The sequence below is a fragment of the Myotis myotis genome, unplaced genomic scaffold, assembly GCF_014108235.1.
Source record: "Myotis myotis isolate mMyoMyo1 unplaced genomic scaffold, mMyoMyo1.p scaffold_m19_p_12, whole genome shotgun sequence".
Taxonomy (NCBI): Eukaryota; Metazoa; Chordata; class Mammalia; order Chiroptera; family Vespertilionidae; genus Myotis; species Myotis myotis.
The window spans coordinates 36,561,853-36,589,093 of record NW_023416316.1 but is presented as its reverse complement, the minus strand read 5'-3'; the positions used below and the strand labels follow the sequence as shown (position 1 = coordinate 36,589,093).

General features: G+C 35.9%; 1 protein-coding gene across 11 annotated transcripts in view; it reads left to right on the top strand.

Moving 5' to 3' along the window:
• VPS13A (vacuolar protein sorting 13 homolog A) overlaps positions 1-27,241 on the top strand; it is a 196,918-nt gene that overhangs the window by 62,386 nt on the left and 107,291 nt on the right. For all 11 annotated transcript variants that reach the window (XR_004971254.1, XR_004971255.1, XR_004971256.1 and 8 more), the window contains exons 20-28: positions 1,032-1,168; positions 3,898-4,030; positions 7,020-7,137; positions 9,602-9,740; positions 16,527-16,608; positions 19,262-19,416; positions 19,719-19,875; positions 26,187-26,266; positions 27,132-27,191. Coding sequence is in view for 8 of the 11 variants with exons in the window: in XM_036330768.1 (XP_036186661.1) it covers positions 1,032-1,168; positions 3,898-4,030; positions 7,020-7,137; positions 9,602-9,740; positions 16,527-16,608; positions 19,262-19,416; positions 19,719-19,875; positions 26,187-26,266; positions 27,132-27,191 (1,061 nt within the window). In the remaining 3 variants the exon portion in view is untranslated. The remainder of the gene's footprint in view (positions 1-1,031; positions 1,169-3,897; positions 4,031-7,019; positions 7,138-9,601; positions 9,741-16,526; positions 16,609-19,261; positions 19,417-19,718; positions 19,876-26,186; positions 26,267-27,131; positions 27,192-27,241) is intronic.

The following is a 27,241-nucleotide window of genomic DNA, read 5'->3' as shown; positions in this document are numbered from 1 at the left end:
TTTTGGTTTAATTCCCCTTTGCCTTTCAGTTCTCTTGTGATGTTTTCTAGCCTGTACCTGGTCTGAACAAAATTTTTTGATTGAAGTATAAAGGTTATACACATTAAATAAACTACATCACTTAAATTTTTTCAATCTAGCTATTCAGAATTTTACATACTAGTGTCCTATTGTCATTTTTATTTTCTTAGAATTTATGTTTAAAATATCTGATCCTCATCATAGTACTTGTGTGTGTTTGGTTGTTGTTGTTCTTTTGTGAACTCAGGTCCCTTTCTTTTTGAATATCAGATGTCCTAAACTTTATAAATTAACATTTTTTATTGATTCAAATTGATGCAATAGCTGCTTACAGAATTTCATCTCATGGGGTCATTATAATTTGATAGTTGATAATAATTTTAGATTTAACAGCTCATGCTAGATTTGAGACCATAAAATAGATTCGTTTGGTATATAAATCACATGAAAGTGAATGAATTAAATTTATTAGAATAAAACACCTCAAGTTAATGAAATATCTGAGGAATGGAGAACTCTGCTTTGTTGCCTTTTCTGTTTTACATACGGTTTTGTTGAGGTGATTTAATTATCCAGGATTTTTCTCGTCTCAGTAATGTCATAAGTATAAAGAATTATTGTTCAGTATGGTAGGTGTAGTTGTATTAAGTTTATGATTTGGAAAAAATTATATAGATTCTAATATAGGGATTATGACTATATGTTTCATAATACTTAATTTTTTTAGATATATTATCTCCTGAATATTACCTAAAATGTTTTTTTGGGGGGGCTTAAAAACAACATTTATTTGAAGAATCATTTTAATTTTGTACTTAGTTATATTTAATTAGGAGTGTATATATTAACTAACAAATACTTTTACTTGATATTGAAAATAATTTGCTCAAGGTCATTTTAAAATGAATTCTTATTTCAGATTATTTTAAGATTGTGCTATCAGTTCATTTAATAACTATTTTTTGAGTAATTTGTGAAAAATACTCATTGTGAAGATTTAATTTCTGCAGGTCTACTATATATTATTGAAACACAGAAAGTTCTTGATCTCAGAATTAATTTGAAAGCTTCATATGTTATTATCCCACAAGATGGAATTTTCAGCCCTACGTCAAATCTGCTTCTTTTGGATCTTGGTCATTTAAAGGTATATATTAATAATATTTATCTTGGAATATGGTACTTAGGGTATTTCTTTGTTTAAAATATGTTTTGTTTTTTAAGACAGTTTGATTTGGTATATTGGTTTTTAGACTTATGAGAAATCTTTTCTGGTGAATAAAATGATTTCATTTAATTAGGTAGTTTTCCTACATTTCGAAAAGCAAAATGAACAATTGAACTCCATAGGTCAGAGGTGAACCAAAGAATTACAATTATATGTAGAATTTGAGAGTAATGCCTAAGGAGTTGATTTCCTTTTCAATTTAAGTTTATTACTGGATTAATTACAGTACAGAGGGTGTGAGGGAGTTCTGGAAGTAATCACATAATCTTCGTCCTTCTGAATTTTTGTATGTATATAACTTTAGATATTGATATTTTAATTTCTATTAAATAATCCTAAATTGAGAGATGGTTGTCTTGCATTTACCTAATTTATGTAGTTCTATCCACTTATGTATATTTTTCTTCCTTAGTTTTTTTAAAAATATGTTTTGATTGATTTTAGGGAGAGGGAAGGAGAGGGATAGAGAGATACGTTGATGAGAAACATCGATTGGCTGCCTCCTGCATGCCCCGTACTGGGGATCAATCCTGCAGTCTGGACATGTGTCCTGAGCTGGAATCGAACCTGTGATCTCCTGGTGCATAGGACCATGCTCAACCATGATCCACACACACAGGCTGGGCCTTCCTTAATTTTGAATAGAGAATATTTTTTTTTTTTTATATTTCCAGATTTGGACTGTTCAGGGGTGGGAACCTTTTTTTTTTTTTGCTAAGACCCATTTGTATATTTATAACATAATTTGTGGGCAATACAAAATTATCCACTTAAAAATTAGCCTGCTATATTTGGTCAAATATTCAATTAAGTCACCCCTAATGCCTTGAAAGGGCCAGATCATATGATTTCATGGGCCTTATGTGGCTAGCGGGCTCGATGTTCCCACCCCTGGTTTATATAGTACCCCCTGACTATATATGGTTGATTAAGTTGATTAAAATAAAGTAAGGTAAAAATTTAGTTCCTTAGTCACATTAGCCACATTCAAGTGTTTAATAGTCACAAGTGTCTAGTAGCTACTGTATTAAACAGCACAGATGGAGAACAAATTCAACATTGTAGAAAGTTCTGTTGGTTAACACTGCTCTATATCATTAAATGTAGAGGAATAGCTGTAACTATTTAAAGACCCAAGAAGGATGGATAATATTAGAATGCTCTTTCTGGCTTTCTAACAAATATGTGCCTTTTCTTGACATTCTCCGTTTTTCTATCTTTTATTCTTCAGTTGATAATTCTATAGACAGCTGCTGAATTTACAGTTATAATATTTATACAGCTAATTATTCATATTTTAATGTGGTTATGGGATTGGTTCAAGGCAGTCTGTTATAGTTGAGAGAGCATAAGGTCAGCTGTAAGGATAGTAATCTTGTTTTGTGATTTTAGGCAATTTGCTTAATTTTTTGCTTAAAAGTCATTACCTTTCAAAGAGAGATACTGAATTTTGATTGTGTACACATGAGCTATATAAAATCTATATGTATGTATATAGTTTTATTTAAAAACCTATATACATATATATTTGTGTATATACCAGTGTGTGTGTGTGTATGTGTGTGTGTATATATATATATGTGTAAGATCTTGAAATACTGCTGTGGAGTGATCTCCAAGATATTTATGTGAAAAAAGGAAAGTAGCCCTAACTGGTTTGGCTCAGCGGACAGAGCGTCGGCCTGCGGACTCAAGGGTTCCGGGTTCGATTCCAGTCAAGGGCATATACCTTGGTTGCGGGCACATCCCCAGTGGGGAGTGTGCAGGAGGCAGCTGATCGATGTTTCTCTCTCATCGATGCTTCTAACTCTATCCCTCTCCCTTCCTCTCTGTAAAAAATCAATAAAATATATTTAAAAAGAAAAAAGAAAAGTAGTGTGCATAGTACATCAATAAAGGGGAGATAAAAATAAGATACAAATATAACTTGCTTGAGGTCACATAAATGACAGAGTTGGAAATAAAATTCAGCTGTCCTAATATTTAATCCTGGACTTTCAGTTCTTACTATAAAACTATTTAAATACCTGTCATCATGCCAAAGAAAAATTTTATAAGCCTTTTTGTTTTTAATAAAAAGGCTTCATACCAGATTTTAAAATGATTTAGATGTATTATTCTCCAGAACTAGCTTGGTTCCCTTCTTTTAATATAAAGAGTTAGGAAATATAACAATATATAAAAATTCACTTTATATCTAACCTTCTTCTTACATGTGTCATGCATAAAGATTATTTTTTTGTTTCATTAATTCTCACCAAAGATATTTTTTTCATTGATTTTTAGAGAGAGTAAGGGAGAGAGGAGGGAGGAGAGGGGGAGAGAGAGAGAGAAACATTGATGTGAGAGAGAGTTGACATCCACTGGTTGCCTCCCACAGGTGCTCCAACTGGGGCTGGGATCCAACCTGCAAACCAGGTATGTTCCCTTGATGGGGAATCAAACCTGCGATCCTTCAGTGAGTGTGCGAACACTCTATCCACTGAGCACGCCGGCCTTGGCTAAAGACATTTCTAATAGCCTTATATGTCAGCTTGTGAGTTTATCCTCCCCAGTTAACTTTTTATATTATATTCTGAAAGATAAAAACCTGATCTTTTCATTTTGGAGTATTTTGCACCGTCTAAACTTTTAAAATTAACTTCTAGGTGACAAGCAAAAGTCGTTCACAATTACCAGATATGAAACAAGGTGGGGCCAGACTTGAAGAGATAATGCGTAGAGCTTATGATTCCTTTGATATTCACCTTACAAGCATTCAGCTGCTTTACAGCAGAGTTGGTAAGTATACAGTGCATTATGTATTGTTCATTTTGCTGAAGTGATTAATTAGGTGTTTAGACAGTTTCTCTGAAGACCTTCATTCTAAATATGTTGGAGCTTCCATATTTTTTAATTAGAAGTATGTAGTAGATAAGAGTAATATCTAAACTGGGAGTGATTTTACCTCGCAAAAGATACTGTCAGTGTCTGGAGACATTTTTGGTTGTAACACATGGACAGTCGGGGCACCACTAGTATTTAGTGGATAAAGGTCAGGGATGCTACTAAACATAGAATGTAGAGGAATGTCAACAAAGACTTAATTTGGCCCAAATTCCAGTAGTGCTGATATTAACAAATCCTGATCTAGACCAGTGTTCTCCAATATTTGCATAAGATTAGAAAACATTGACACATTTTTAAAAATATTTGTATTACACAGTGGAATAACCAGAAGAGACTACTCAAGAGTGAATGAAACCAGCCTAGGCATCCCCAGCCATAATAGCCACTGCAAGATGGAGGTGGATCCCTATCTTAAGCATAACTTACCCCATTCATTCTTTTGTACTAATCAGGAGTCTCTGATCCAGACCTAGTCGTCAGAGCCAGAAATTCACTTGTCAGGAGCTACTAAAGAATAGTGAAAGAGCCCTGATAATTTGAGCTCTCTTTCCACTGTGTTATATTGCTTTTGAATTCCTTGGTGTTAGTAAACATTCAGATAATTCAACAAAGGTGGATTGGTGTCTGTTTTTAGAGATATCTCTGTGTGTATATAGTCACATTTTAATTAACTGAGTTAACTAATGAAAGGAGAAGCAATAGAGAACCTGAAGTAATGGTTATTAAAAATGTTAGTTTATATAGGACTGGGACATTTTTGTTTTATTTGTCTGACTATATTTGCTTTAGGGCAGGGGTCCTCAAACTACGGCCCGCGGGCCACATGCAAATACGAATATTGTATTTGCTCCCATTTTGTTTTTTTACTTCAAAATAAGATATGTGCAGTGTGCATAGGAATTTGTTCATAGTTTTTTTTTAAACTATAGTCCGGCCCTCCAACGGTCTGAGGGACAGTGAACTGGCCCCCTGTTTAAAAAGTTTGAGGACCCTGCTTTAGGGTAATGAAATTGGTTTTTGTTTTTATCATATTCTAGTTGGTGTCAAAGGAGTATAGTGGGTGGCACATGTAAATTATTTATAGAAAATTCATAAATTTTTTTCAGTAAATAAGTTAGTAAATTTTGGTATGTCTGTACCTGTTGGTCACTAGTTTTTGAAGCCCATTAGCTTATACTTATATTTAAGATATTGAGATGCTTGTGAAAAAAAATTGAAATACATCATTATTGTCTGAAAAGTATTGGAATTCCTTGGAATGTTTTTGAGAAGCATTAACTATTCTTAAAAAAGTATTTTTTGAGCAAAGGTTTTTGACATTAGGTTACTTTCTGTGATTGTCATATATTCTTTTGATAAATACTGAAATACAGACTCTGAATATCATATTTTTTTACCTGTAAATTGAGAAGTGAAGAAATATGTCTTTTATCTCAATATATTTAGAATTCAGAAATTGTCATAAGATCCATTTTATTATCTATCTCCAAGAATCTAATCCTTTGTTCGCTTGGTTTTTTTTGACTGAGGATTTTATCTGACTTACGGAATTATTAGGTTCAAATGAGATCATGTATGTAATGTATTTCACTGCATATCCTTTTGCTGTTTTTTTCAATGTATGTACCTATGAGTATATGGAATATGCTTGTGTGTTGCTTATGAGTGGGAATATTTTGAGTGCGTTTTTAACATGACATGTAGTATTATATCCTGTTTTTTCTTTCACTTACCCGTAATATTTTGGGCACTTGAATCCATGACCTTTAAAAAATATGTATATTTTTATTGATTTCAGAGAGAAAGTGAGAGGGAGAGATAGAAACATCAATGATGAGAGAGAATCACTGATCAAGTGCCTCCTACATGCCCCACACTGGGGATTGAGCCCACAACCTGGGCAAGTGCTCTGACTGGGAATCGAACCGTGATCTCCTGGTTCACAGGACAACGCTTAACCACTGATCCATGCCAGCCGGGGCTGAATCCATGATTTTTATCTAATGTTCTAAGGCTACTCTGTCAGTTACTTAGCATTGCCTTATTGAAAATTTAGGCTTGTAACACTGCAGTGAATGTTGCCAGACCTGGATGTAAATTTCAGCTTTTGTTACTCCCTAGCCTTTTGGCCATAAGCAAGTTATACATTCCTGTGTTTCAGTTTTCTAAAATGAGATGGTTATACATCATTGTGAGAATTAAGTGAAAGTTTAAACATTGCCTAGAACGGTACCAGTTATAAATCTTAAATAAATGGCAGCTTTTGTGAGTTAATACTGAAAAACTGCAATCTTCCCTACTTTAGTCATTATTGCCTTAGAGCAGTGGTTCTCAACCTGTGGGTTGCGACCCCTTTGGCGGTTCGAACAACCCTTTCATGGGGGTCGCCTAAGACCATCCTGCATATCAGATATTTACATTATGATTCATAACAGTAGCAACATTACAGTTATGAAGTAGCAACGAAAATAATTTTATGATTGGGTCACAACATGAGGAACTGTATTTAAAGGGCCAGAAGGTTGAGAACCACTGCCTTAGAGCCATGTTGGGTTTTTGGTAAAGTATCTGGCTGGTTACAGTGATTACCAGTGAATGCGCAGTAGATTTGATTAAAACTATGTTGTTGTTTCTTATAAGCATTTTTCCTATTAAAACGCAGTCTTGTGAAGCAGCAGAAGTAAAATGTGAAAGGGAAAAGAAATTACCTGCCAATTGTTGTGTGTGTTTGTGCCTGGGCATGTGGTATTAAAGATTATCTTGATGTGGGTGGGAAGGTTTCCCCATATCATGCAGTGTGTGACTGAAGTATTAAAAATAATTTTAGGTTTAGTGTCTTTCAAATTACACATGTGTTAAATATACTGTTTTCTATAATTAGGTGATAATTGGAAAGAAGCACGAAAACTCAATGTATCTACACAGCATGTTTTGGTACCTTTGCACTTCAATGTGGAATTATCTAAGGCCATGGTTTTCATGGATATAAGGATGCCGAAGTATGTATTGTTCGTTTCATGTGGTAATAGATTTTCTTAGTAATTCTGAAGCTAAGGCAATACCATATTTCATTGATTCTCAGTCCTCAGGCTGACACTCTACCAACTGAGCCAAAACAGCTAAGACCAATATGTTGCCTTTTCTGATTAGCATCTTGCACTTAGTAGCATGCATTTAAAGTTCTTCCATGTCTTCTCATGACTTCATAGCTCATTTCTTTTTAGTTCTGAATAATATTCCATTGTCTGTTATACCACAGTTTATCTAGTCACCTACTGACAGACATCTTGGTTGCTTCCAGGTTTTGACTATACAGTTGGAATATAAAGTTTATGTGGATAAGCTTCATTCATATGAAATTATGAGTAAAGATGTTATAAACATTTGTGTGCTGGTTTTTGTGGGGACATAAGTTTCAACTCCTTTGGGTATATACCAAGGAGCTCGGTAACTGGATCTATGGTTAAATAATGTTTACTTCTGTGAGGAGACACCAAACTTCTTCCAAAGTGGCTGCACCTTTTTGCATTTCCAACAGCAACGAATGAGAGTTCCTGCTGTTCACACCATTGCCATTATTTGGTATTGTCAATATTCCAGATTTTGGTCAGTCTAATAAGTGCGTTGTGGTTTCTCATTGTCTCTTATAGAGCAGAAGTTTTAATTTTAATGAGGTCCAGTTTATCAATTTTTATTTTTTCATGAATTGTGCCTTTGTATAAAAAGATGTCATGGCCATGTCTGAAGTCAACTAGGTTTTCTTGAATTTATCTTTTGGAGTTCTGTCGTTTTTTGTTTTACATTTAGGTCTGTAATCCATTTTGAGTTTTGTGAAGGGTTAAGGTCTTTTATCTAGATTCATTTTTCTTGCATGTAGGTGTCCAGTTATTCCACCACCATTTGTTGAAGTGAATGTCTTTGCTCCATTGTATTGCGTTTGGAGCCTGGTCCAAGATCAGTTGACTGTATTTTTGGAGGTCTATTCCAGGGCCCTCTATTCTGGCTGAGTGATCTATTTGTTTACTCTTTCACTAATATCAGTGTCTTATCTACTGTAGTTTATAGTAAGTCTTGAAGTCAGGGAGTGTCAGTCTACCAACCTTGTTCTTCTCCTCTAATATTATGTTGGCTATTCTGTTCTTCTGCATCTTCATACAAATTTTAGAATTATTTTGTTAATATTCATTAAATAACTTGCTGGGATTTTGTTCATGATTGCATTGAATCTACAGATCAATTTGGGAAGAACTGACATTTTGACAATATTGAGTCTTCCTACTTATGAAATGGAGTGTCTGTATTTATGTAGTTCTCTGATTTCATTCTTCAGAGTTCTGCAGTTTTTCTCTGTAGATCTTGTATATATCTTGTTAGATTTATACCTGAGTATTTCTGTTAGGGGCACTAATATAAATAATATTGTGTTTTTAATTTCAAATTCCACTTTTTTGTTGTTGGTTTATAGGAAAGGGATTGACTATTGTGTGTTAAGTTTGTATCTTGCAACCTTACAATAATGGCTGTTAGTTCCATGGCTATTAGTTTTTTATTTCGTTTTATTTAATTTTGCTTTTCTTTTATTATTTGGGTTTTCTACATAGGCCACATTTTATCATTGAACAAAGATAGTTTTATGTTTTCTTTTCCAATCTATGTGGCTTTTATTTCCTTTTCTTGCTTTATTGCATTGGCTAGGTCTTTACGTACCATCTTGAAAACGAGTGATGAGAAGAATATCTTTGCTTTATACCTAATCTTAGTTGGAAAACATTGAGTTTCTTCACTACTAAGTATAATGTTAACTGATGATTTTTCCAGTTGAGGAAGTTGTCCTTTAGTCTAGTTGACTGAGAGTTCTTTTTTTTTTTTTTTAATTATGAATATATGTTGGATTTTGTCACATGGATCTATTTATATGATCATGTAATTTTCCTTTTCAGTCAGGTCAGATTTTTAAAATTGGTTTTAGATGTATAATCTCTTAGACAAGTTATTTGAACATGTTAAAGCCTTAGTTTCCTGATAGAAACTATATACATATGGGAACTTTATAAGAAATAGGGAACAGAAATAAATTGACTCCCTCTTGGGTTGTGAGACTATTTAGCATAATGCATATCAAGTGCTTTCCTTAATGCCTATCATGTAATTAACACTTGATAAATAGTCATTGTTAACTGTCCTTGGCAAATAATGAAGAGATAATAAACATAATAACATTAAAAAATAAGCTTCTGAAAAATAATGAGATTATTTTATCTAATGAGACTGGTCAATAGGTCAAATGTAAATTTTAGTGGAGATTATGGGATAGTTTGTCCATGGACGGTGGATAATTTTTAGTGGTAAAATCACATTTGATTATTTTTGGATAATTTAAGGGAAACAGTCTCATCCTTTTAATTAATTCACTTAAATCAGAATGAAAATTGCTTTATAGTGATTCCCCTCTTTTTGAAATAGATTCAAGATTTTTGGAAAGTTACCACTGATTTCTTTGCGAATCTCAGATAAAAAGCTTCAAGGAATTTTGGAATTGATTGAAAGCATTCCAAAACCCACACCTGCAACTGAAGTACATGCCCCTGTCAAGCCATTTCAGGTAATGTTATTTACAAAATTAACAAAAGCAAAAATTAAAAAGAATTCACAAATAGTATTTTAACAACCCCAGAAATTTAGGGTAAAAACAACTCAGTTCATTATGAATAGACCGTTAAAAATTACTACATTTTAAAAGAGCAAATGATGAAGTAAAAAATGCATATCATAAAGAAAAGTGATGTCTACCTATCTTCACTTTTCCAGCCTCTAATTTTTCTCCTCAGTGATAACACTATTAACCATTGCATCTCTAGTTTTCTTAAAATGTTTATGGCATATGCTAGTACACACACATACAAACATATGCACCTGTGTGTATGTGCACATACAAGTATATATATTGTGTTCTTAAAATTTATGTAAGTGGGAATACACTTACTGTTCTGAATCTGTATTCTTTAATTATAATTATCTATGTTACACACCTTAAAGATATTTTCCTGTTAGCACAGATCTACCTTATTCTTTTTTATGGTGATATATAGGATGGGGCAAAAGTAGATTTACAGTTGTGAGCACAGAGTTTATTTTGGTATTTTACATATGAACCTACTTTTCCCCAGCCTGTAGTATTGAATTATGTGAGTATACTATCCTTTAACTAACATAATCCGTTTTGATGGGCATTCGTATTGTTATGAGTGTTCATAGTTATAAAAAAATGGTTTTGAACTTCCTTATTCATTTATTTGGATATATTTTTAATTATTATATAAATTCCAAGAAGTAGAATTGTTGAGTAAAAAACTATAAATTTTATAATTTAATGAACTTTGCCAAATTTCTTTTCTACTTTGATTACTAATTTATAGTCCCACCAATAGTAAATAGTAAATGCTTATCCATTCTCATTAATCTTGACTATTAAAAAATGTTAAATTCTATTAAATGAAAAAATGTTATCTTGTGGTTTTGATTCAAATTTCTTTATAAATAATATGGAACCTATTTTCATAAGTGTATTGGGTATATGCATTTCTCATTTTGAAAACAGCTGTTTGTGTCTTTTGATGAGTTACGGTTTTCTAGCTAAGGAAATTAGCACTTTTTAAAAAATGTGTTAAAAAATGTGTTATTTTTTTAAATCTGATACATTTATTTTTGCCATGCTGAATTTTTTATATTTTATGTAGTCAAAGTTACTAGATTTTTCCTTCATGATTTCTGGGTTTTATATTATACTAGAGGCCCAGTGCACAAAAATTTGTGCACTCGGGGGGAGGAGGTGTCCCTCAGCCTGGCCAGTGCCCTCTCGCAGTCTGGGACCCCTCAGGGGATGACCACTTGCTGGCTAAGGCCTGCTCCCCAGGGGATTGGGCCTAAGATGGCAATCAGACACCCCTCTGGCAGCCCGGCAGCCCTCGGGGTATGTCCACTTGCCAGCGGGGAGCAGACCTAAGCTGCAGTCAGACATCCTTAGTGCTGCTGAGGAGGCAGGAGAGGCTCCCACCACCACCGCTGTACTGGCAGCCATCAGCCTGGCTTGTGGCTGAGCAGAGCTCCTCCATGTGGGAGCTCACTGACCACCAGACAGCAGCACCTGCATTGAGCGTCTGCCCCCTGGTGGTCAGTGTGTGTCATAGTGACCAGTAATTCCCAGTCTTTCTGCTGTTAGGGTCAGTTTATATATTACCCTTTTACTATATAGGATAGTGGCCTGGTGCACGGGTGGGGGCCGGCTGGTTTGCCCTGAAGGGTGTCCCGGATCAGGGTGGGGGTCCCACTTGGGTGCCTGGTCAGCCTGGGTGAGAGGCTGATGGCTGTTTGCAGCTGGTCACATCTCCTTCAGGGTGGGGGTCCCCACTGGGGTGCCTGGCCAGTCTGGATGAGGGGCTGAGGGCCGTTTTTAGGCTGGCGGGCCACTGAAGCTCCCAGCCTCTCCTTTTTTTCTTTTTCTTTTTATTCTGGGATTTATTTACCTTCTATATCTGTCACTGGAGCTGAGAGCCGGCTCCAGCTCTGAGGCCCGGCTCCAGCTCTGAGGCCTGGCTGGCTGAAAGCAGGTATCTGGGTTTGTTTAGCTTCTATAATTGAAACTCTTTTGCCATCACTGGCGCTCTAAGCTCTGAGGCCATGGCCGGCTGAAAGCAGGTATCTGGGGTTTGTTTAGCTTCTATAATTGAAACATTGTTGCTTCCGGAGCTCATAGCCGGGCCGCGGCAGGCGGGGAACCTTGGCTTCCTCCTTCGCTGGAGCAAACAAACCTCATGTTCGCTTCAGCTGCGTGGCTGCCGGCCGCCATCATGGTTGGCAGTTAATTTGCATACCTCGCTGATTAGCCAATGGGAAGCGTAGCAGAGGTACGGTTAATTACCCTATTTGTCTATTATTAGATAGGATGCCTTACCTCTCCTTACAAATGAATTTCAAAAAGAAAATATCTATTTGCCTTTTTCTCTTTTTAACATTCTGATTTTTTTAGATTTAACATTTTACTTTTAAAATAATTTCAAACTTATAGAAATCTTGTAAAAATAGTGTAAAGAAGTTTTTTCTCAAACCATTTGAGAGTAAGTTACTGATATGTTGTACCATTACACTAAACACTTTAGTGTGTTGCTATATTTTTTCATAGTCTGTTGCTGAGCTTATTTATTTTTTAAGAGCAGAGGTTTTAAATTTGATGAAACTTAATTTATACTATATATATATATATAAATTTTTTTTTTTTTTTTTAATGGACAAAGCTTTTTATCTCATCTGAAACCTTTGCGTAACATGTGGTCAAAAAGTCCTTTAATTGTCATTCTATTACTTTTTGTCCTTCATGGTTTCTGACAAGAAATCTGTTAATTTAACGATACCTAGTATAAGGAGACTGGCTTCTTCTCTCTTTGAGTGTCATTTAACTGATTATGTTTTGGTATGGGTCTATTTGAGTGTATGTTACTTTGATTTTAGTAAACTTGTATTTTTTTAGATTCATGTATTTTATCACATTTGGCTGTTATTTTTTGACTATTATTTTTGAAGACTTTTCTTCTGTCCCATTTCTGTTCTGCTGGGATTTTCATATTGCATATATTTACTCCATGGTGTCCCACAGGTCTCATAGGCTTTGTTCACTTTTCTTTATTCCTTCTTGTCAATTTTGATAGACCTATCTTAATTTTCTGATTCTTTCTTCTGCTAGCTCAAATATCTTATTGAAATTCTCTAATGCATTTTTTTAGTTATTGTACTTTTCACATCTAGAATTTTTGTTTCATTTCTTTTTATAATTCCTATCTTCTTATTAATATTTTCTACTTATTGTGACCTCACTATTTTCTTTTTCTTTAGTTCTTCACAGTTCTTTCTAGCTGAGAGTATTTAAGACAGTTTAAAGTTTTTGCAGTTAAGTCCAATACCTGTAATTTCTCTTACACTGTTTTCTGCCTTTTTTAAATTTTTTAAATTTTTTTTTTTTTTTTTTTTTTACTGTGCATGGGTGATACTTTCTTATTTCTTTGCATGCATTATTCTATTGTAACCTGACAAAGGAATTATGAGAAAAGAAAACTATAGACTAATGTGTTCATTAACACAGATGTAAAAATCCTTAACAAATAGAACAACCAAATATTTTGATATGTAAAAAGTATATCATACTATAACCAAACACATTTATTCTAAGAAAGCAAATATGGTTCACCAGTCTGTGTTATTAACCACATTCATAGAGTAAAGGAGAAAAAATATCTGATCATCTCAGTAGAAGGAGAAAAAGTATTGACAGAATCCAACAATCATTCATGCTAAAGACTGTTAACAAACTGAGGGGGAAAAGTAGCATCCACTACCTGGTAAAGAACATCTTGGATAAAAACCTATAGCTGATATCATTCTTAATTTGAAAAACACTAAATGCTTTCCATATCATCTTTTCATAAGATCAAGAATATCTTTTCTCACCACTTCTATTTAGACTTATATACTGAAGGTTTTAGCCTCTGCAGTAGTCAAGAAGAATAAAGACAGGATGGAAACAGAAAATAAAAACTATCTTTATTTGCAGATTACATGATCTTTTATGCACAAAGTTCTAAGGAATGTGGAAGAATACTGCTAGAAAAGTAAGCAGGTTTCAGCATACATTATCAATGCAAATAATTAGTTTCTAAAAATGAAAATAAGAAAAATTTCCACTTATAATAGCATTAAAAGAAGTTAAAATACATAGGAAAAAATTAACAAACTACAAATCCTATATACTTACAACTATAAAACATTTCTGAAAAAAAAAATAAGACCTAAATAGATGGAATGATATACATAATCAAGCAAGGTTGGAAGATTGACTTAATTAACATGACAATTTTCACCAAACTCCATAGGTTTCTTATAATGAAAATACCAAAAGACTTTTCTCCTGGAAACTAACAAGCATCTATAAAGTACATATGGTAATGCAAAAGATGCATATTAGCCAAAACAATTTTGAATAAAAATAATGTTGGAGAATATCTAATACTTGATGTTAAGGTTTATTTTATAGCTACTTTATTCAAGAAAGTGCTGTAGTGGCATAAGAGTCTATCTATCTACCTATCTATATATATAAAAGCCTAGGTGACCATTAGGACGGAATGACTGGAACAACCAGTCGCTGTGATGCGCACTTACCACCAGCAGGCAGACTCTCAACGCAGGAGCTGCCCCCCAGCCCACAGGCCCCAATAGCTGATGGGGCCTGGAGGTTAACCTCCTGGTCTGTACCCTGGCCAGCAGGCCGTAATCACCTGATCAAGGCCAGCCGGCCAATCTCCCAGTCCCTCCCCTTGGCTGGCAGGTCCTGATCACCCTATCAGGGCCGGGCCCCAGGCTGGGATGGGAAACCGGGAGTGGGTGGTGGCAGATGCGGATGGTGAGGGAAGGAGGAGGGGGGAGTCAGGGAGCCGCGCACTGGTGGTGTGTGGGCAGTGAGGGAAGGAGGAGGTGGGGAGGCAGGGAACTTGAATGGCCCTGAATGCCAGTCAGGCCTAGGGACCCCACCCATGCAGGAATTTCGTGCACCGGGCCTGTAGTAGACATATAAGTAAATAAGGTAAAATAGAGTCCAGAAATAAAATCACAGAGTAATATATGGTTAATATATATTTGTTTTCTTACAAAGTTATGTCCAGTTAAATAGGGGGAAGAATAGTCCTTACAACAAATGGTTCTGAAATAACTATATTGTGTGTGTGTGGGGGGAGGGGAGGGTCAACATTTACCCTTAAATGGTAAATGAAATTTAACTTAAAATAGAACATAGACTTAAATGTAAATGGCTAAGGGTATAAAGTTTCTCTAACAAAAAAATGTAAGAGAAAAATCTTTGAGTCCTTGTGGTAAGTAAAGATATCTTGGGTTTTAAAAAATGCAAATATGGAAGAAGAAAAAAATTACAGTTCATGAAATTAAAATTTTCTGATTTTTGAAAGACACTTAAAGATGAAAAAGGCAAACTGATCAATTGGGAAAAAATGTTTGCAACACATAACTTAAAAGACTTATCCAACATGTATAAGGAAGCCAACAGCCAAATAAGAAATGAGCAGACAGACACATGACTAGGTGTGCCTTTGTTACTCATCAGGAAAATGCAAAATAAAACAATTCTTTTATGACTTTAGTTGTCAAAAATTTTAGTACATTAAAAATTAAAATTAGGGCATCATAGTTATTACCTTTTGGAAGTATGTGTAATGATTCTGGAGAGCATGAGGGAGCTTCTGAGTTGCTGGTAATGTTCTGGATCTGGATTTTGGGTGCATGAGTGTGTTTACTTGAAAATTTATTGAATTTTATACTTAGAGTTACGTACTCCTATGTAGTAGTTTACATTTTAATAAAAATGTTTTCCCAAAATGAAAAGGATTCAGAGAAGGACAAACACAAATAACCCATGACCTATATTATGATGTGTAACTATTGTGAAATTGTCATTAAAACTAGGATGAAATTGGCAGTGACATTGGCAGTATTTAAAATGTTTGAAAATGTTAAGCATTTGTGAGGTTATGGAGCCATATAAATTTTAATCTGCTGCTGATGGTAGTGTAATCTGGACAAAGAATTAATGGTGTATTCATCAATGGGATATAGTATAGCAATAAGAATGAGAAATTCAATATAGATAAAATTAGAGATTATTTTGTAGAGTAATGCACAGGAAAATATGTGCAATATTTTCTTCTTCTGCAGTATAGAAAGATGCAGAGGTAAAATGCAATATTTAGAAAATCATTCATAGGTTAAAAAACACATAAGCTAAATAAAAGCAAGTGGTAGGGAATGTGATCAAGGGAGGAGCACATCAAGTGCTCCTAGGTGAGGTATGGTATTGTTTTGTTTCTTGGCCTGGGTAGGAAGATTCAGGAGTGTCTTTTATTATGATTTTTAAACTGTATTACATGTTTTTGTATGCTATATTTCAGAGAACAGTAAAGATATTTACTGAAATATATTTTAAAAGTTACAACTGCAACTCCTCAACTAGTGAGGCTTTAAATATTGAGATTTTTGTTTGTTTCTCATGGATGTCATGAAGGTGGCTTCCTTATTTTGTAAGATGTTAAGTTTAGATATATCTAAGATCTCTTTCTACTCAATGCCTCTCAACAAAAAAAATTAAAATAGTTCTGCAGTTTATATTTAGCTCTGATATTGTAAAAACACTTCTTTAAATATACATTTTATAATTTAATTGTCTAATTCAGACTGGATTTCTCAGTTTCTTTTGGGGGGGGCATCACAATTGTCTTAGAACTCTGAATAAAAAATCTTTGTGCTAATAAACAGTGAATTCCTTTTCTTTCAGATGCAAAGGTCCACTTCTTTGGGAGCACCACAGATTTCACAGAAAGTGATTCCTCTCTTGGAACTTGCAGGTGTTGAATATGGTAAAATGAAAACCGCTTTAGGAAATTCTCCTTATTATAAATATCTTTACAGGAATAATTTTTATTTTAAAACCATATAAAATGTCTGCAATAGCAGACATTTGTATGTTTTCCAGAAATTTTACTAAAATTTCTTTAAAACAGTATAATTTGGATGTTCCTTAAAGTTACTCTTCCAGTGGGAATTTTGGTACATAAAAGTTGACCTCAATTGCAAGGACCACTAGTAATTAAATTATCTTAATTCTGCTGTGAGCTAAGAGATCCCATGAAACTTTTTAGATGTCTAATTCATAATGTGTTACTTAATTATGTGAGTATTTTGTTATTGTAAGTTTTTAGATTTTATATTTTCCTTTTTTATTAAAGGAATAAAATCAAGTCTTAATATATACTTAAACATGAAAACTGCTAAATATTTTGACATCAAAAAACTGCTTTTTCTTGGCTACATTGGAAATAAAAATAAATGTATTTTTCAGTTTTTAAGACTTTTAAAATTGCTAAGTGTTAAATAACAAATTGCTATGTTGATTCTCAGGTTTCTAGAGCATGTTTTCCTTTGTGTGCGGTGACAAGGAGGGAAGGGTAGAGAGGGGTGAGGAGGGGAGGGGATGTTTGTGAGATTATCTACTCTAAATTCAGTCTTAGGTTATTAGGGATATACTTTAGCTGGTTTTAGCTTCCTTTAAACTTTCTTTTAATGGTTTTACTAGTTTTTGAGTTCTTTTTCAATAAAAAATTCTAAAAATTTATAATCATATATATATATGTATGTGTGTGTGTGTTATATCCTATATAATAAAAGAGAAACATGCAAATTAACATTCCTCTGCTTCACTCAAGCCATATGCAAAAGCCATGCCCACTAGCCAATCAGGGGGGAGTATGCAAATTAACCCAACTAAGATGGCAGTGGCCACAGAACTGGAGCAAGCAGGAGGCTTGGGTTGCCCCGGGCAATGGAGGAAGCCAAGCTTCCCGCCTGCCCTGGCTGGACCTGGGTTCTGCTCAAGGCTACAAAGTTTCAATTATAGAAGATAAATAAATCCCAGAAAAGAAAAAAAAAAAAAAAAGAGGCTGGGAGCTTGGGTCGCCAGGGAGCTTGGCCAGCCTGAAAACAGCCATCAGCCCCTCACCCAGGCTGGCCACACCCCATGAGATGAGGGTCCCTGCTAAGGGGCTTGGCCAGCCTGGGTGTGGCCAGCCTGAAAACAGCCCTCAGCCCCTTAGGCTGGCCAGGCACCCCAGTGGGACCCCCACCCTGATCCGGAACACTCTTCAGGGCAAACCAGCCAGCCCCCACCCATGCACCAGGCCTCTATCCTATATAATAAAAGGGTAATATGCAAATTGACCCTAACTGCAGAACAACTGGGAATGACTGGTTACTATGACACACACTGACCACCAGGGGGCAGACGCTCAATGCAGGAGTTTCCCCCTGGTGGTCAGTGTGCTCCCACAGGGGGAGCTCTGCTCAGCCACAAGCCAGGCTGAAGGCTGCCAGGACAGCGGTGGTTGCGGGAGCCTCTTCTGCCTCCTCAGCAGCAATAACGATGTACAACTGCAGCTTAGGCCTGCTCCCCGCTAGCAAGTGGACATTCCCCGAGGGCTCCCGGGCTGCCAGAGGGATGTCTGACTGCCAGCTTAGGCCCGATCCCCCTGGGGAGCGGGCCTAAGCCAGCAAGTGGACCTCCCCTGAGGGCTTCCAGACTGCGAGAGGGCACAGGCCGGGCTGAGGGACCTCTCCCCTCCCTCTCCCCCCATGCACAAATTTTTGTGCACCGGGCCTCTAGTCCTATATAGTAAAACCCTACTATCCAAATCGACTGAATGGCAGAACGACCGGTTGCTGTGATGTGCACTGACCACCAGGGGGCAGACGCTCAACACAGAAGCTGCCCCCTGGTGGTCAGTGTGCTCCCACAGGAGAAGCACTGCTTAGCCAGAAGCCTTGAGCCTGGCTCATGGCTGGCCAGCACAGTGGCGGGAGCTTCTCCCGCCTCCTCAGTAGAGCTAAGGACCCCTTGGGGGATGTCTGCCTGCTGTCTTAAGCTGGCAGGTGGACATCCCCTGAGGGTTCCTGGATTGTGAGACGATGCAGGCTGTGCTGAGGGACACCCCCCCACCTCTCCGTGCACGAATGTTGTGTACTGGGCCTCTAGTGTATGTGTGTGTGTGTGTGTGTGTGTGTGTGTGTGTGTGTATGACATAGTATTCCATCTCAGTTTATTCATTCAAACTTCCAGACCTGCCTTCTGCTTTTAATATTGCAGAGTTTGTAACTAAGTCCTTTTTTGATCTCTAGGTAGAATGAGCATGTTAGTGTGTTCCTCTGCATATTCATAATGTGGTAATTATTCACATTGTCATTTGCTATAAAATTTAACCAGTTTTAGATAGACCAATGATTTTAAAAGGTGATGTTCATTAAGGTAAACATTGCATTTTATAATTTTCAATACTTTCTTGTCATCAAGAGTGTTATTTGTTCAGATATAATCTCTGTATTTTTAAGATTTCTTTTTTTATCTTTATATTAATAAAAAAAAGACCCTAGTGTGTTAGTGTTCATATTTACTTTAGAAAAATTATAAATGTGTTATTAAGTAAATCATTGGTTATTGACTTAATGTTCTCTGATATTTAGAGTCAGAGGAGGAATTTTATGATGCACCATGTAGTCCCGTGGAAGAATATTTTCAGTCAACAGCTAGCGTTAAAAGTTGTCAACAAAATAAGATTCCAGAGCTGGATTGTTCAAAAAATATGATTCAGTATAAAATAAGATTTGAAGTGCCAGAGGTATGTACCATTATAAAATTGATATTTGGTTCTTATTTCTATTCACAACTTATTTATATAGTGTTATTACTAATAGGCACTGTTGCTTTCATTCTATTTAAGCTGAATCCAGATGTTATTCTGTTGTCCTTCTTTTCTTTTTTTTTTGTGTGTATATTGTATGTTTGTGTGCTTATAAAATCTTTCCTAAATTTTAAATACATATTTATGTCATATGTATACCTCATAAATCCATATGTAACCATCATCTACATAAGCAGTTGTTTGATTTAAAAAATGATCGTTTCTTTTTTCTTCTCCAGGTATCGATTCAATTTTATCACCTTGTTGAAGATTGTGAACTACCTGTGGTAGAAATTGTTGTCTTAGGATTGGGCACGGAAGTAGAACTTAGAACATTTGATTTGAAAGCCAATGCCTTTTTGAAAGAATTCTGCTTAAAATGCCCAGAATACTTGGGTAAGAATCTCTGTTTTAAAATAAGTAATTTTACTATTTGACTACCTACTGTAGAGTTTTTAATACTCTAGGCATTAAATAAATATATTTGCTAGAACATTCTCAGAAAAATATTATATTATGAATTAGTATATATCTACTTATATAAAAACCCTGGTTGTAACATCAAGACCTGAGGTGCGACCAACTGGAAGGAAGTCAGTCCTGCAGGGGTTGTTTTGGAAAGGGCTGTACCCTCTCCCGAGCTTTTTCCTGGAGCTGTTTTGGTAAGGGCGGGGTTTGAGGCAGGGAACCCGCCCTCAGAGCGTGGAGGCATATCTTTATAAAGTGTGCCGCACCAGCACGGCCAAGGGTGAACCTGAATGGGGGCGGCTGAAAGGCTTAGAAAAGACAGACAAGAGAATGAAAGCTGGATCTCGGTGGGACATGCTTCTCTGAGAGACAGCGACCACGCCCAGAGCCATGTCTTTATTTTATAGCAGATGCCACGAGGCAAAGTAAGGGCATGACCAAGATGTTTACAACATTCTCCTGGGTTTCAATCCTACTCAACTACATGCACCTGAACTCTATCAAGCCTACATCACTCAGGCACTTGGGGCCATGTGTTTTGACCATAAGTTCAACCTTACAACTATAGCTGTTGGCTATAATTGTGCTGGGAGGGTCTTGCCCTCCAAGCTGGGCCTTGCATGTGGCAATGAGAGGACTGTGCTCTTTCATCAGCCCAAGGTTTCAACCTGTCCAAAACACTGTAGCGGCTCCCCACAATAAAGTTTTAATACATTATATTAGAGGTTGTGGTGGTACTGTTTTACCCACAGCATCTATAGGAATTGCTGCAAATTTACTTCTCGGTGGAAGAACCTTTCATTCCCAATATAAATGACCAATTCCATTAAATGAAACTTCAATTTCTAGACTTGATACAAACAGTGAAGTTGCTAAAACTATTAAAAAGGCCCAACTTCTCATTATTGATGAATGCATCATGGCATCCAGTCATGCTATGAATGCCATAGACAGATTACTAAGAGAAGTTATGAATTTGAATGTTGTATTTGGTGGGAAAGTTCTTGGAGGGGATTTTCGACAATGTCTCAGTATTGTACCACATGCTATGGGATTGGCCATAGTACAAACGAGTTTAAAGTACTGTAATGTTTGGGGATGTTTCAGAAAGTTGTCTCTTACAACAAATATGAGATCAAAGGGCTTTTCTTTCTTTCTTTTTTTTTTTTTAAATATATTTTATTGATTTTTTACAGAGAAGAAGGGAGAGAGATAGAGAGTTAGAAACATCGATGGGAGAGAAACATCGATCAGCCGCCTCCCGCACATCTCCCACTGGGGATGTGCCTGCAGCCCAGGCACATGCCCTCGACCGGAATCGAACCTGGGACCCCTCAGTCCGCAGGCCGACGCTCTATCCACTGAGCCAAACCGGTTTCGGCCAAAGGGCTTTTCTTATAGTGAATAGTTAGTAAAACTTGGAGATGGCAAAGTTGATAGCAGTTTTCATTTAGGAATGGATATTATTGAAATCCCCTGTGAAATGATTTGTAATGGATTTATTATTGAAGCTACCTTTGGAAATAGTATATCTATAGATAATATTAAAAATATATCTAAACATGCAATTCTCTGTCAAAAAATGAGCACGTTCAAAAATTAAATGAAGACATTTTGGATATACTCAATGGAGATTTTCACACATATTTGAGTGATGATTCCATTGATTCAACAGATGATGCTGAAAAGGAAAATTTTGCCATCGAATTTCTAAATAGTATTACTCCTTCGGGAATGCTGTGTCATAAGTTCAAATTGAAAGTGGTGCAATCATCATGCTATTGAGAAATCTCAATAGTAAATGGGGTCTTTGTAATGGTACCAGATTTATTATCAAAAGATTATGACCTAACATTATCGAAGCTGAAGTAATTAACAGGATCTGCAGGGGAGAGGTTGTTCTGATTCCAAGAATTGATTTGTCCCCATCTCACACTAGTCTCCCATTTAAATTAATTCGACGGCAGTTTCCCGTGATGCCAGCATTTGCGATGATTATTAATAAATCACAAGGACAAACTAGACAGAGTAGGAATATTCCTATCTGAGCCTGTTTTTGCACATGGTCAGTTATATGTTGCTTTCTCTCGAGTTTGAAGAGCATGTGACGTTACAGTTAAAGTTCTAAATACTTCATCACAGGGAAATTAGTCAAGCACTCTGAAAGTGTTTTCACTCTTAATGTGGTGTACAAGGAGATATTAGAATAAGTTGAATCACTTTATCAGTCATTGTTTGTATCACTGTTGTTTTTATATCATGTTTTTGTTTTCATATCATATTTTTATCGTTTTTATATCATGCCTCTGTTGCTGTTATATCCTTTTGTTACTGTTTATTAATAAATTTATATATTATTTTCATATACATTTTACTAATTTCCTTTCATCTCTCACACTTCTATTATAGAGAAAGGGCAAATAGCAATATTAAAATATTTCTGCTAAGTAAATACTTTTTAATGTGCACGAATTTCGTGCACCACACTACTAGTATATATATATCTTATATCTTACACTTGGGAATCTAGGTAGACCAGATAGAAAATGAAGATAATTTTTTATTATCATGGACAATAAAATAGTCATGGTTAAATTTTATTTATTTATTTAAAATATATATTTTATTGACCTTTTACAGAGAGGAAGGGAGAGGGATAGTTAGAAACATCCATGAGAGAGAAACATCGATCAGCTGCCTTCTGCACACCCCCTACTGGGGATGTGCCCACATCCGAGGTACATGCCCTTGACCGGAATCAAACCTTGGACCCTTTAGTCCACAGGCTGACGCTCTGTCCACTGAGCCAAACCAGTTAGGGCAGTCATGGTTAAATTTTAAATCTATTTAACTTAAGCCTTCAACACTGAATTTGTTTCCTATCCTATATAATAAAACACTAATATGCAAATCGACTGAACAGCAGAATGACTGGTCACTATGATGCGCACTGACCACCAAGGGGCAGACACTCAACGCAGGAACTGATCCCTAGTGGTCAGTGAGCTTCTGCAGGGGGAGCGCCGCTCAGCCAGAAGCCGGACTCACGACGAGCACAACGGTGGTGACAGGAGCCTCTCCCGCCTCCACAGCAGCGCTAAGGAGCAGCAAGCCTGGCTTCTGGCTGAGCGGCACTCCATGTGGGAGCGCCGCTCAGCCAGAAGCCGGGCTCACAGCTGGCAAGTGCAGTGGTGGTGGTGGGAGCCTCTCTCACCTCTGCTACAGGCGGGCAGTAAGGAGCGAGGGGGGTCCCAGACTGCGAGAGTCCTGGACTGTGAGAGGGAGTCTGAGTGCCGGCTTATGCCCGATCCCTGTGCACTGGATGCCTAGTTGATACTATAACATATTACCACAAACTCAGTGTCGTAAAACAATACAAATTTATTATCTTAAGTATCTTTAGATCAGAAGCCCGACATAAGTCTCAACAAGCTTAAATCAAGGTGTCAAAAGTAATTCCTTTTTTGGAGCCTCTAGGGCAGGGGTAGGGAACCCTTTATCTGCAAAGGGCCATTTGGATATTTATAACATCACTAGAGGCCCAGTGCATGAAATTCGTGCACTGGTAGAGTCCCTAGTGGCTGGTGGGAGCTGGCCGAGGTACTTTCTTTCTTCTCCTGGCTGCCCCGCCCCCTGGTCAAATTCCCAGAAGAACTCCTGGTTGAGGGGACAGTTTGCATACTAAGTTTTTATTATATAGGATTTGTGGGCCATACAAAATTATCAACTTAAAAATTAACCTGCTATATTTGGTCAAACATTTAACTCACCCCTAATGCCTTGGCAGGGCCTTATATGTTCTTCTAGCTGGATATTCCCCACCCCTGCTCTAGGGAAGTTTCATTTCCTTTCTCACTCAGGCTTTGACAGAATTCAGTTCATGTGGTTTAAGTCTATTTCCCTCCTGACTGTTGGGTAAAGGCTGTCCTTAACTCCCAGTGGAATCTCTGGGTTCTTGCACATAATCCCCTATATCTCAGAACAAGAAAGGGTATTAGATCCTTCTTATGCTGTCATCTCTCTAACTTCTTTTGGCTTTTGATTCCATTCTTAAAAACAAAGGTGATTAGATTGGGCATACATGGACCATTCAGGATAATTTCTCCTTAACTTTACCTTTGCAAAGTCCATTTTGTCATTTGAGATATTTTTAGGTTTTGGGCAATTAGAGCACAGACATCCTTGGAGAGGGGAGCATGGCATTATTTTACCTACCACTAACATTTTATGTCCCATAATCATAATTTATAAATTAAATGATACCGTAGAAAATATTTCCATTTCCTATGTTAGGCATTTAGGAGGGTATTATTCATATTTCCTCCTTATAATTTTGGGTTTTCCCCTTAAAGACAATTCTGAATGATTGATGATCATCAAGACAAACTATTTCTAATGTTGATGCCTTTTATTTCCTTTTCTTTACCAAATAGTCTGGCAAGGACTTCTGATACCATGTTCAATAAAAGTGGTGAGAGTGGGCATCCTTGTCTTGTTCCTCATCTTAGAGGAAAAGCTTTTAGTATGTATGATGTTAACTGGGGTCATGTCATATATAGCATTTATTATGTTGAGGGATGCTTTCTCTGTACTAACTTTGTTGAGAGTTCGCCATAAATGGATGTTGAATTTTGTCATAGGCCTTTTCTGCTTCTGTTGAGATGTTCATATGCTTTTTATCCTTTATTTTGTTAATGTGGTAGATCACATTGATTGATTTGTGGATAATGAATCATCTTTACATCTTTAGAATGAATCCTACTTGATCATGGTGTATAATCTTAATGTGTTGTTGAATTCACTTTGCTAATATTTTAGTGAAAAATTTTTGCATCGATGTTCATCAGGGATACTGCTTATAATTGTTATTTCTTGTGGCATCCTTGTGTGGTTTTGATATCAGGGGAATGCTGGCCTCTTAAAATGAGTTGAAAGTTTTTCCCCCCACTTCAGCTTTTTTCAGTTTGATAAGTATATGGTGCTAAATTCTTCTCTGTTGTGTGGTAGAATTCACCAGTGAAGTAGTCTGTCCTGGGCTTTTGTTTGTTGGGAGGTTTTTGACTGTTGATTGAATCTCCTTATTAGTAATTGGTTTACTATTTTATGTTTCTTTTTTAAAATATATTTTTATTGATTTAAGAGGGGAAGGGAGAGAGAGATAGAAACAGCAATGATGAAAATCATTGATCAGTTGTCTCCTGCACGCCCCCTACTGTGGATCAAACCCACAACCCAGGCATGTGCCCTGACCAGGAATCAAACCATGACCTCCTGTTCATAGGTTGCCGTTCAACCACTGAGCAACACCAGTCGGGCTATTTTCTGTTTCTTGATGATTTAGATTTGGAAGATTGTATATTTCTGGGAATTTATCCATTTCTTCTATGTGTCCAGTTTGGTGGTGTATAATTTTTCATGAATACGAAGTCTCATGATCCTTTGTATTTATGAGCTGTCTCTTATAATGTCTCTCTTATTTTATTTATTTGAGTTCTCTCTTTTCTTCTTGGTGAATCTAGCTAAAGGTTTGCCAGTTTAATCTATTTAAATTTGGAGGATTCTGTGGAATATGTTGCATTTTTTCCTCAAGAGTAGTATGATTGTTTTAATCCTTCCTTCCAGAATCTAGATGTTAATTTCTTACAGCATAAGTAATTTGGTGATGATAATTTTATGGGCTTTATATATAATACTCTTTTCTAGCAGGTTCCCACTTAATAGATTTTGAATAGAAGCAATAATACAACTAGTAATATCTGATTATATGGTATAGTGTTTATTTTAATCTATATTAATATATAGGAAAACTTATTTTCTCATAACACCCTATTTGATTTCTTCTCAACAATTAGATTTTCTGGGAGTCTGATAAATTTCTTTTTGAAGCTATTTCAGTAGCTTAGGACCAGAATTCTCTTCATATCTTTTCATTGTTCATATTAGCCATTATGCTTTTTTAACTTATTGCTACTTTTTTTTTTTAACCTTACTTTCTAACTAGGTTTGGCAGGATAGAATTTTTAGCATTTTGCATAAGAGAAGGGAAAGAAATTGTGAGGAGAATTACATTTTTAGAGTTTAAAATAAAGGACAATAGACCTGACCTGGGTAAGATAGAATCCAAAGCTCTGAACTGATATAGGAAATTCTTCTTTTCCAATTTTATGTTTAATAGCATTGCTTGCATTTATTCTCACTTAGTTTTACTATGAAAGAATAATTTTAAAAATTATTTTTAGATGTAAACGAAAAGCCAGTTTATTTGATTACAACACTAGATAACACAATGGAAGATCTGTTAACACTGGAGTATGTGAAGGTAAGCAGTACCATTTATATCTGTCTGCTGTGGTAAATGTGCAGCTGAAATGTTAAATCAAATTTTGTAAGTTTAGTGATACTTAGTTTAATCATGATTCTATTGGAATCCCTATAATGCTTAAAACTTTGAGTTTTTTGTTTTGTGCTCTATTAAATAGAACATTTCATATAGCACATGAGAAGTCTTCATCTAAGTAGAAATAGCCTGCAGTTTTTTCCCCCATCAGGGTATCAAAAAGAAAGAAACTCTTTAATCTTGATTCTATTTATTGTGATATATGATGTGAGATGAAGCTTTCATTTCATCTCACATCATATATTTCCTACAGTTTGTCTGAAATTACCTAATTTTCCTGGTGTCAGTGACTCCTGGTGTCATCTCTTTTCTATTGACTTAGGATATCCATTTTATCATGTGTGTTTTTATATATACTGTGGTATACTTATGATTTAGTCCATGTTTTCATTGACCTATTTTTATGTGCCACATTATTTTAATAATTACTTCATAGTAAGATAATGCTGAAAGAGTAATTAACACAGAATATTTAGATATTTAGTGGACAATTCTGTCACAAATTTTGTTTTCACATACAAGAAGAATTAGGAAGGACCTTACATAGTTGTTGATGACAATGATTGTTCTCCATACTTGATAATATTTGATTTTTTACTCTTGATAACTTAATACTTGCCATCTGCCAAATTTCTTTTGCTCTGTGGAAGCAGTTGTTCATTTAGGTAATTATACATATAAATAGCTGGAAGTTTTTTATACATGTCTATTAGGACCATTATATACCTGTATTTACATATGTTTTTTAAAGATTTCTAACAGATTTTTTTTTATTCTCTTTGGGTAGGCTGAAAAGAATGTACCCAACTTGAGAAGTTCCTATAATAATGTTGAACAACTGATTAAGGTATAAGTGAATAATAATTTTTTAATTAGGTACAGTATTTCTAAGTGAAT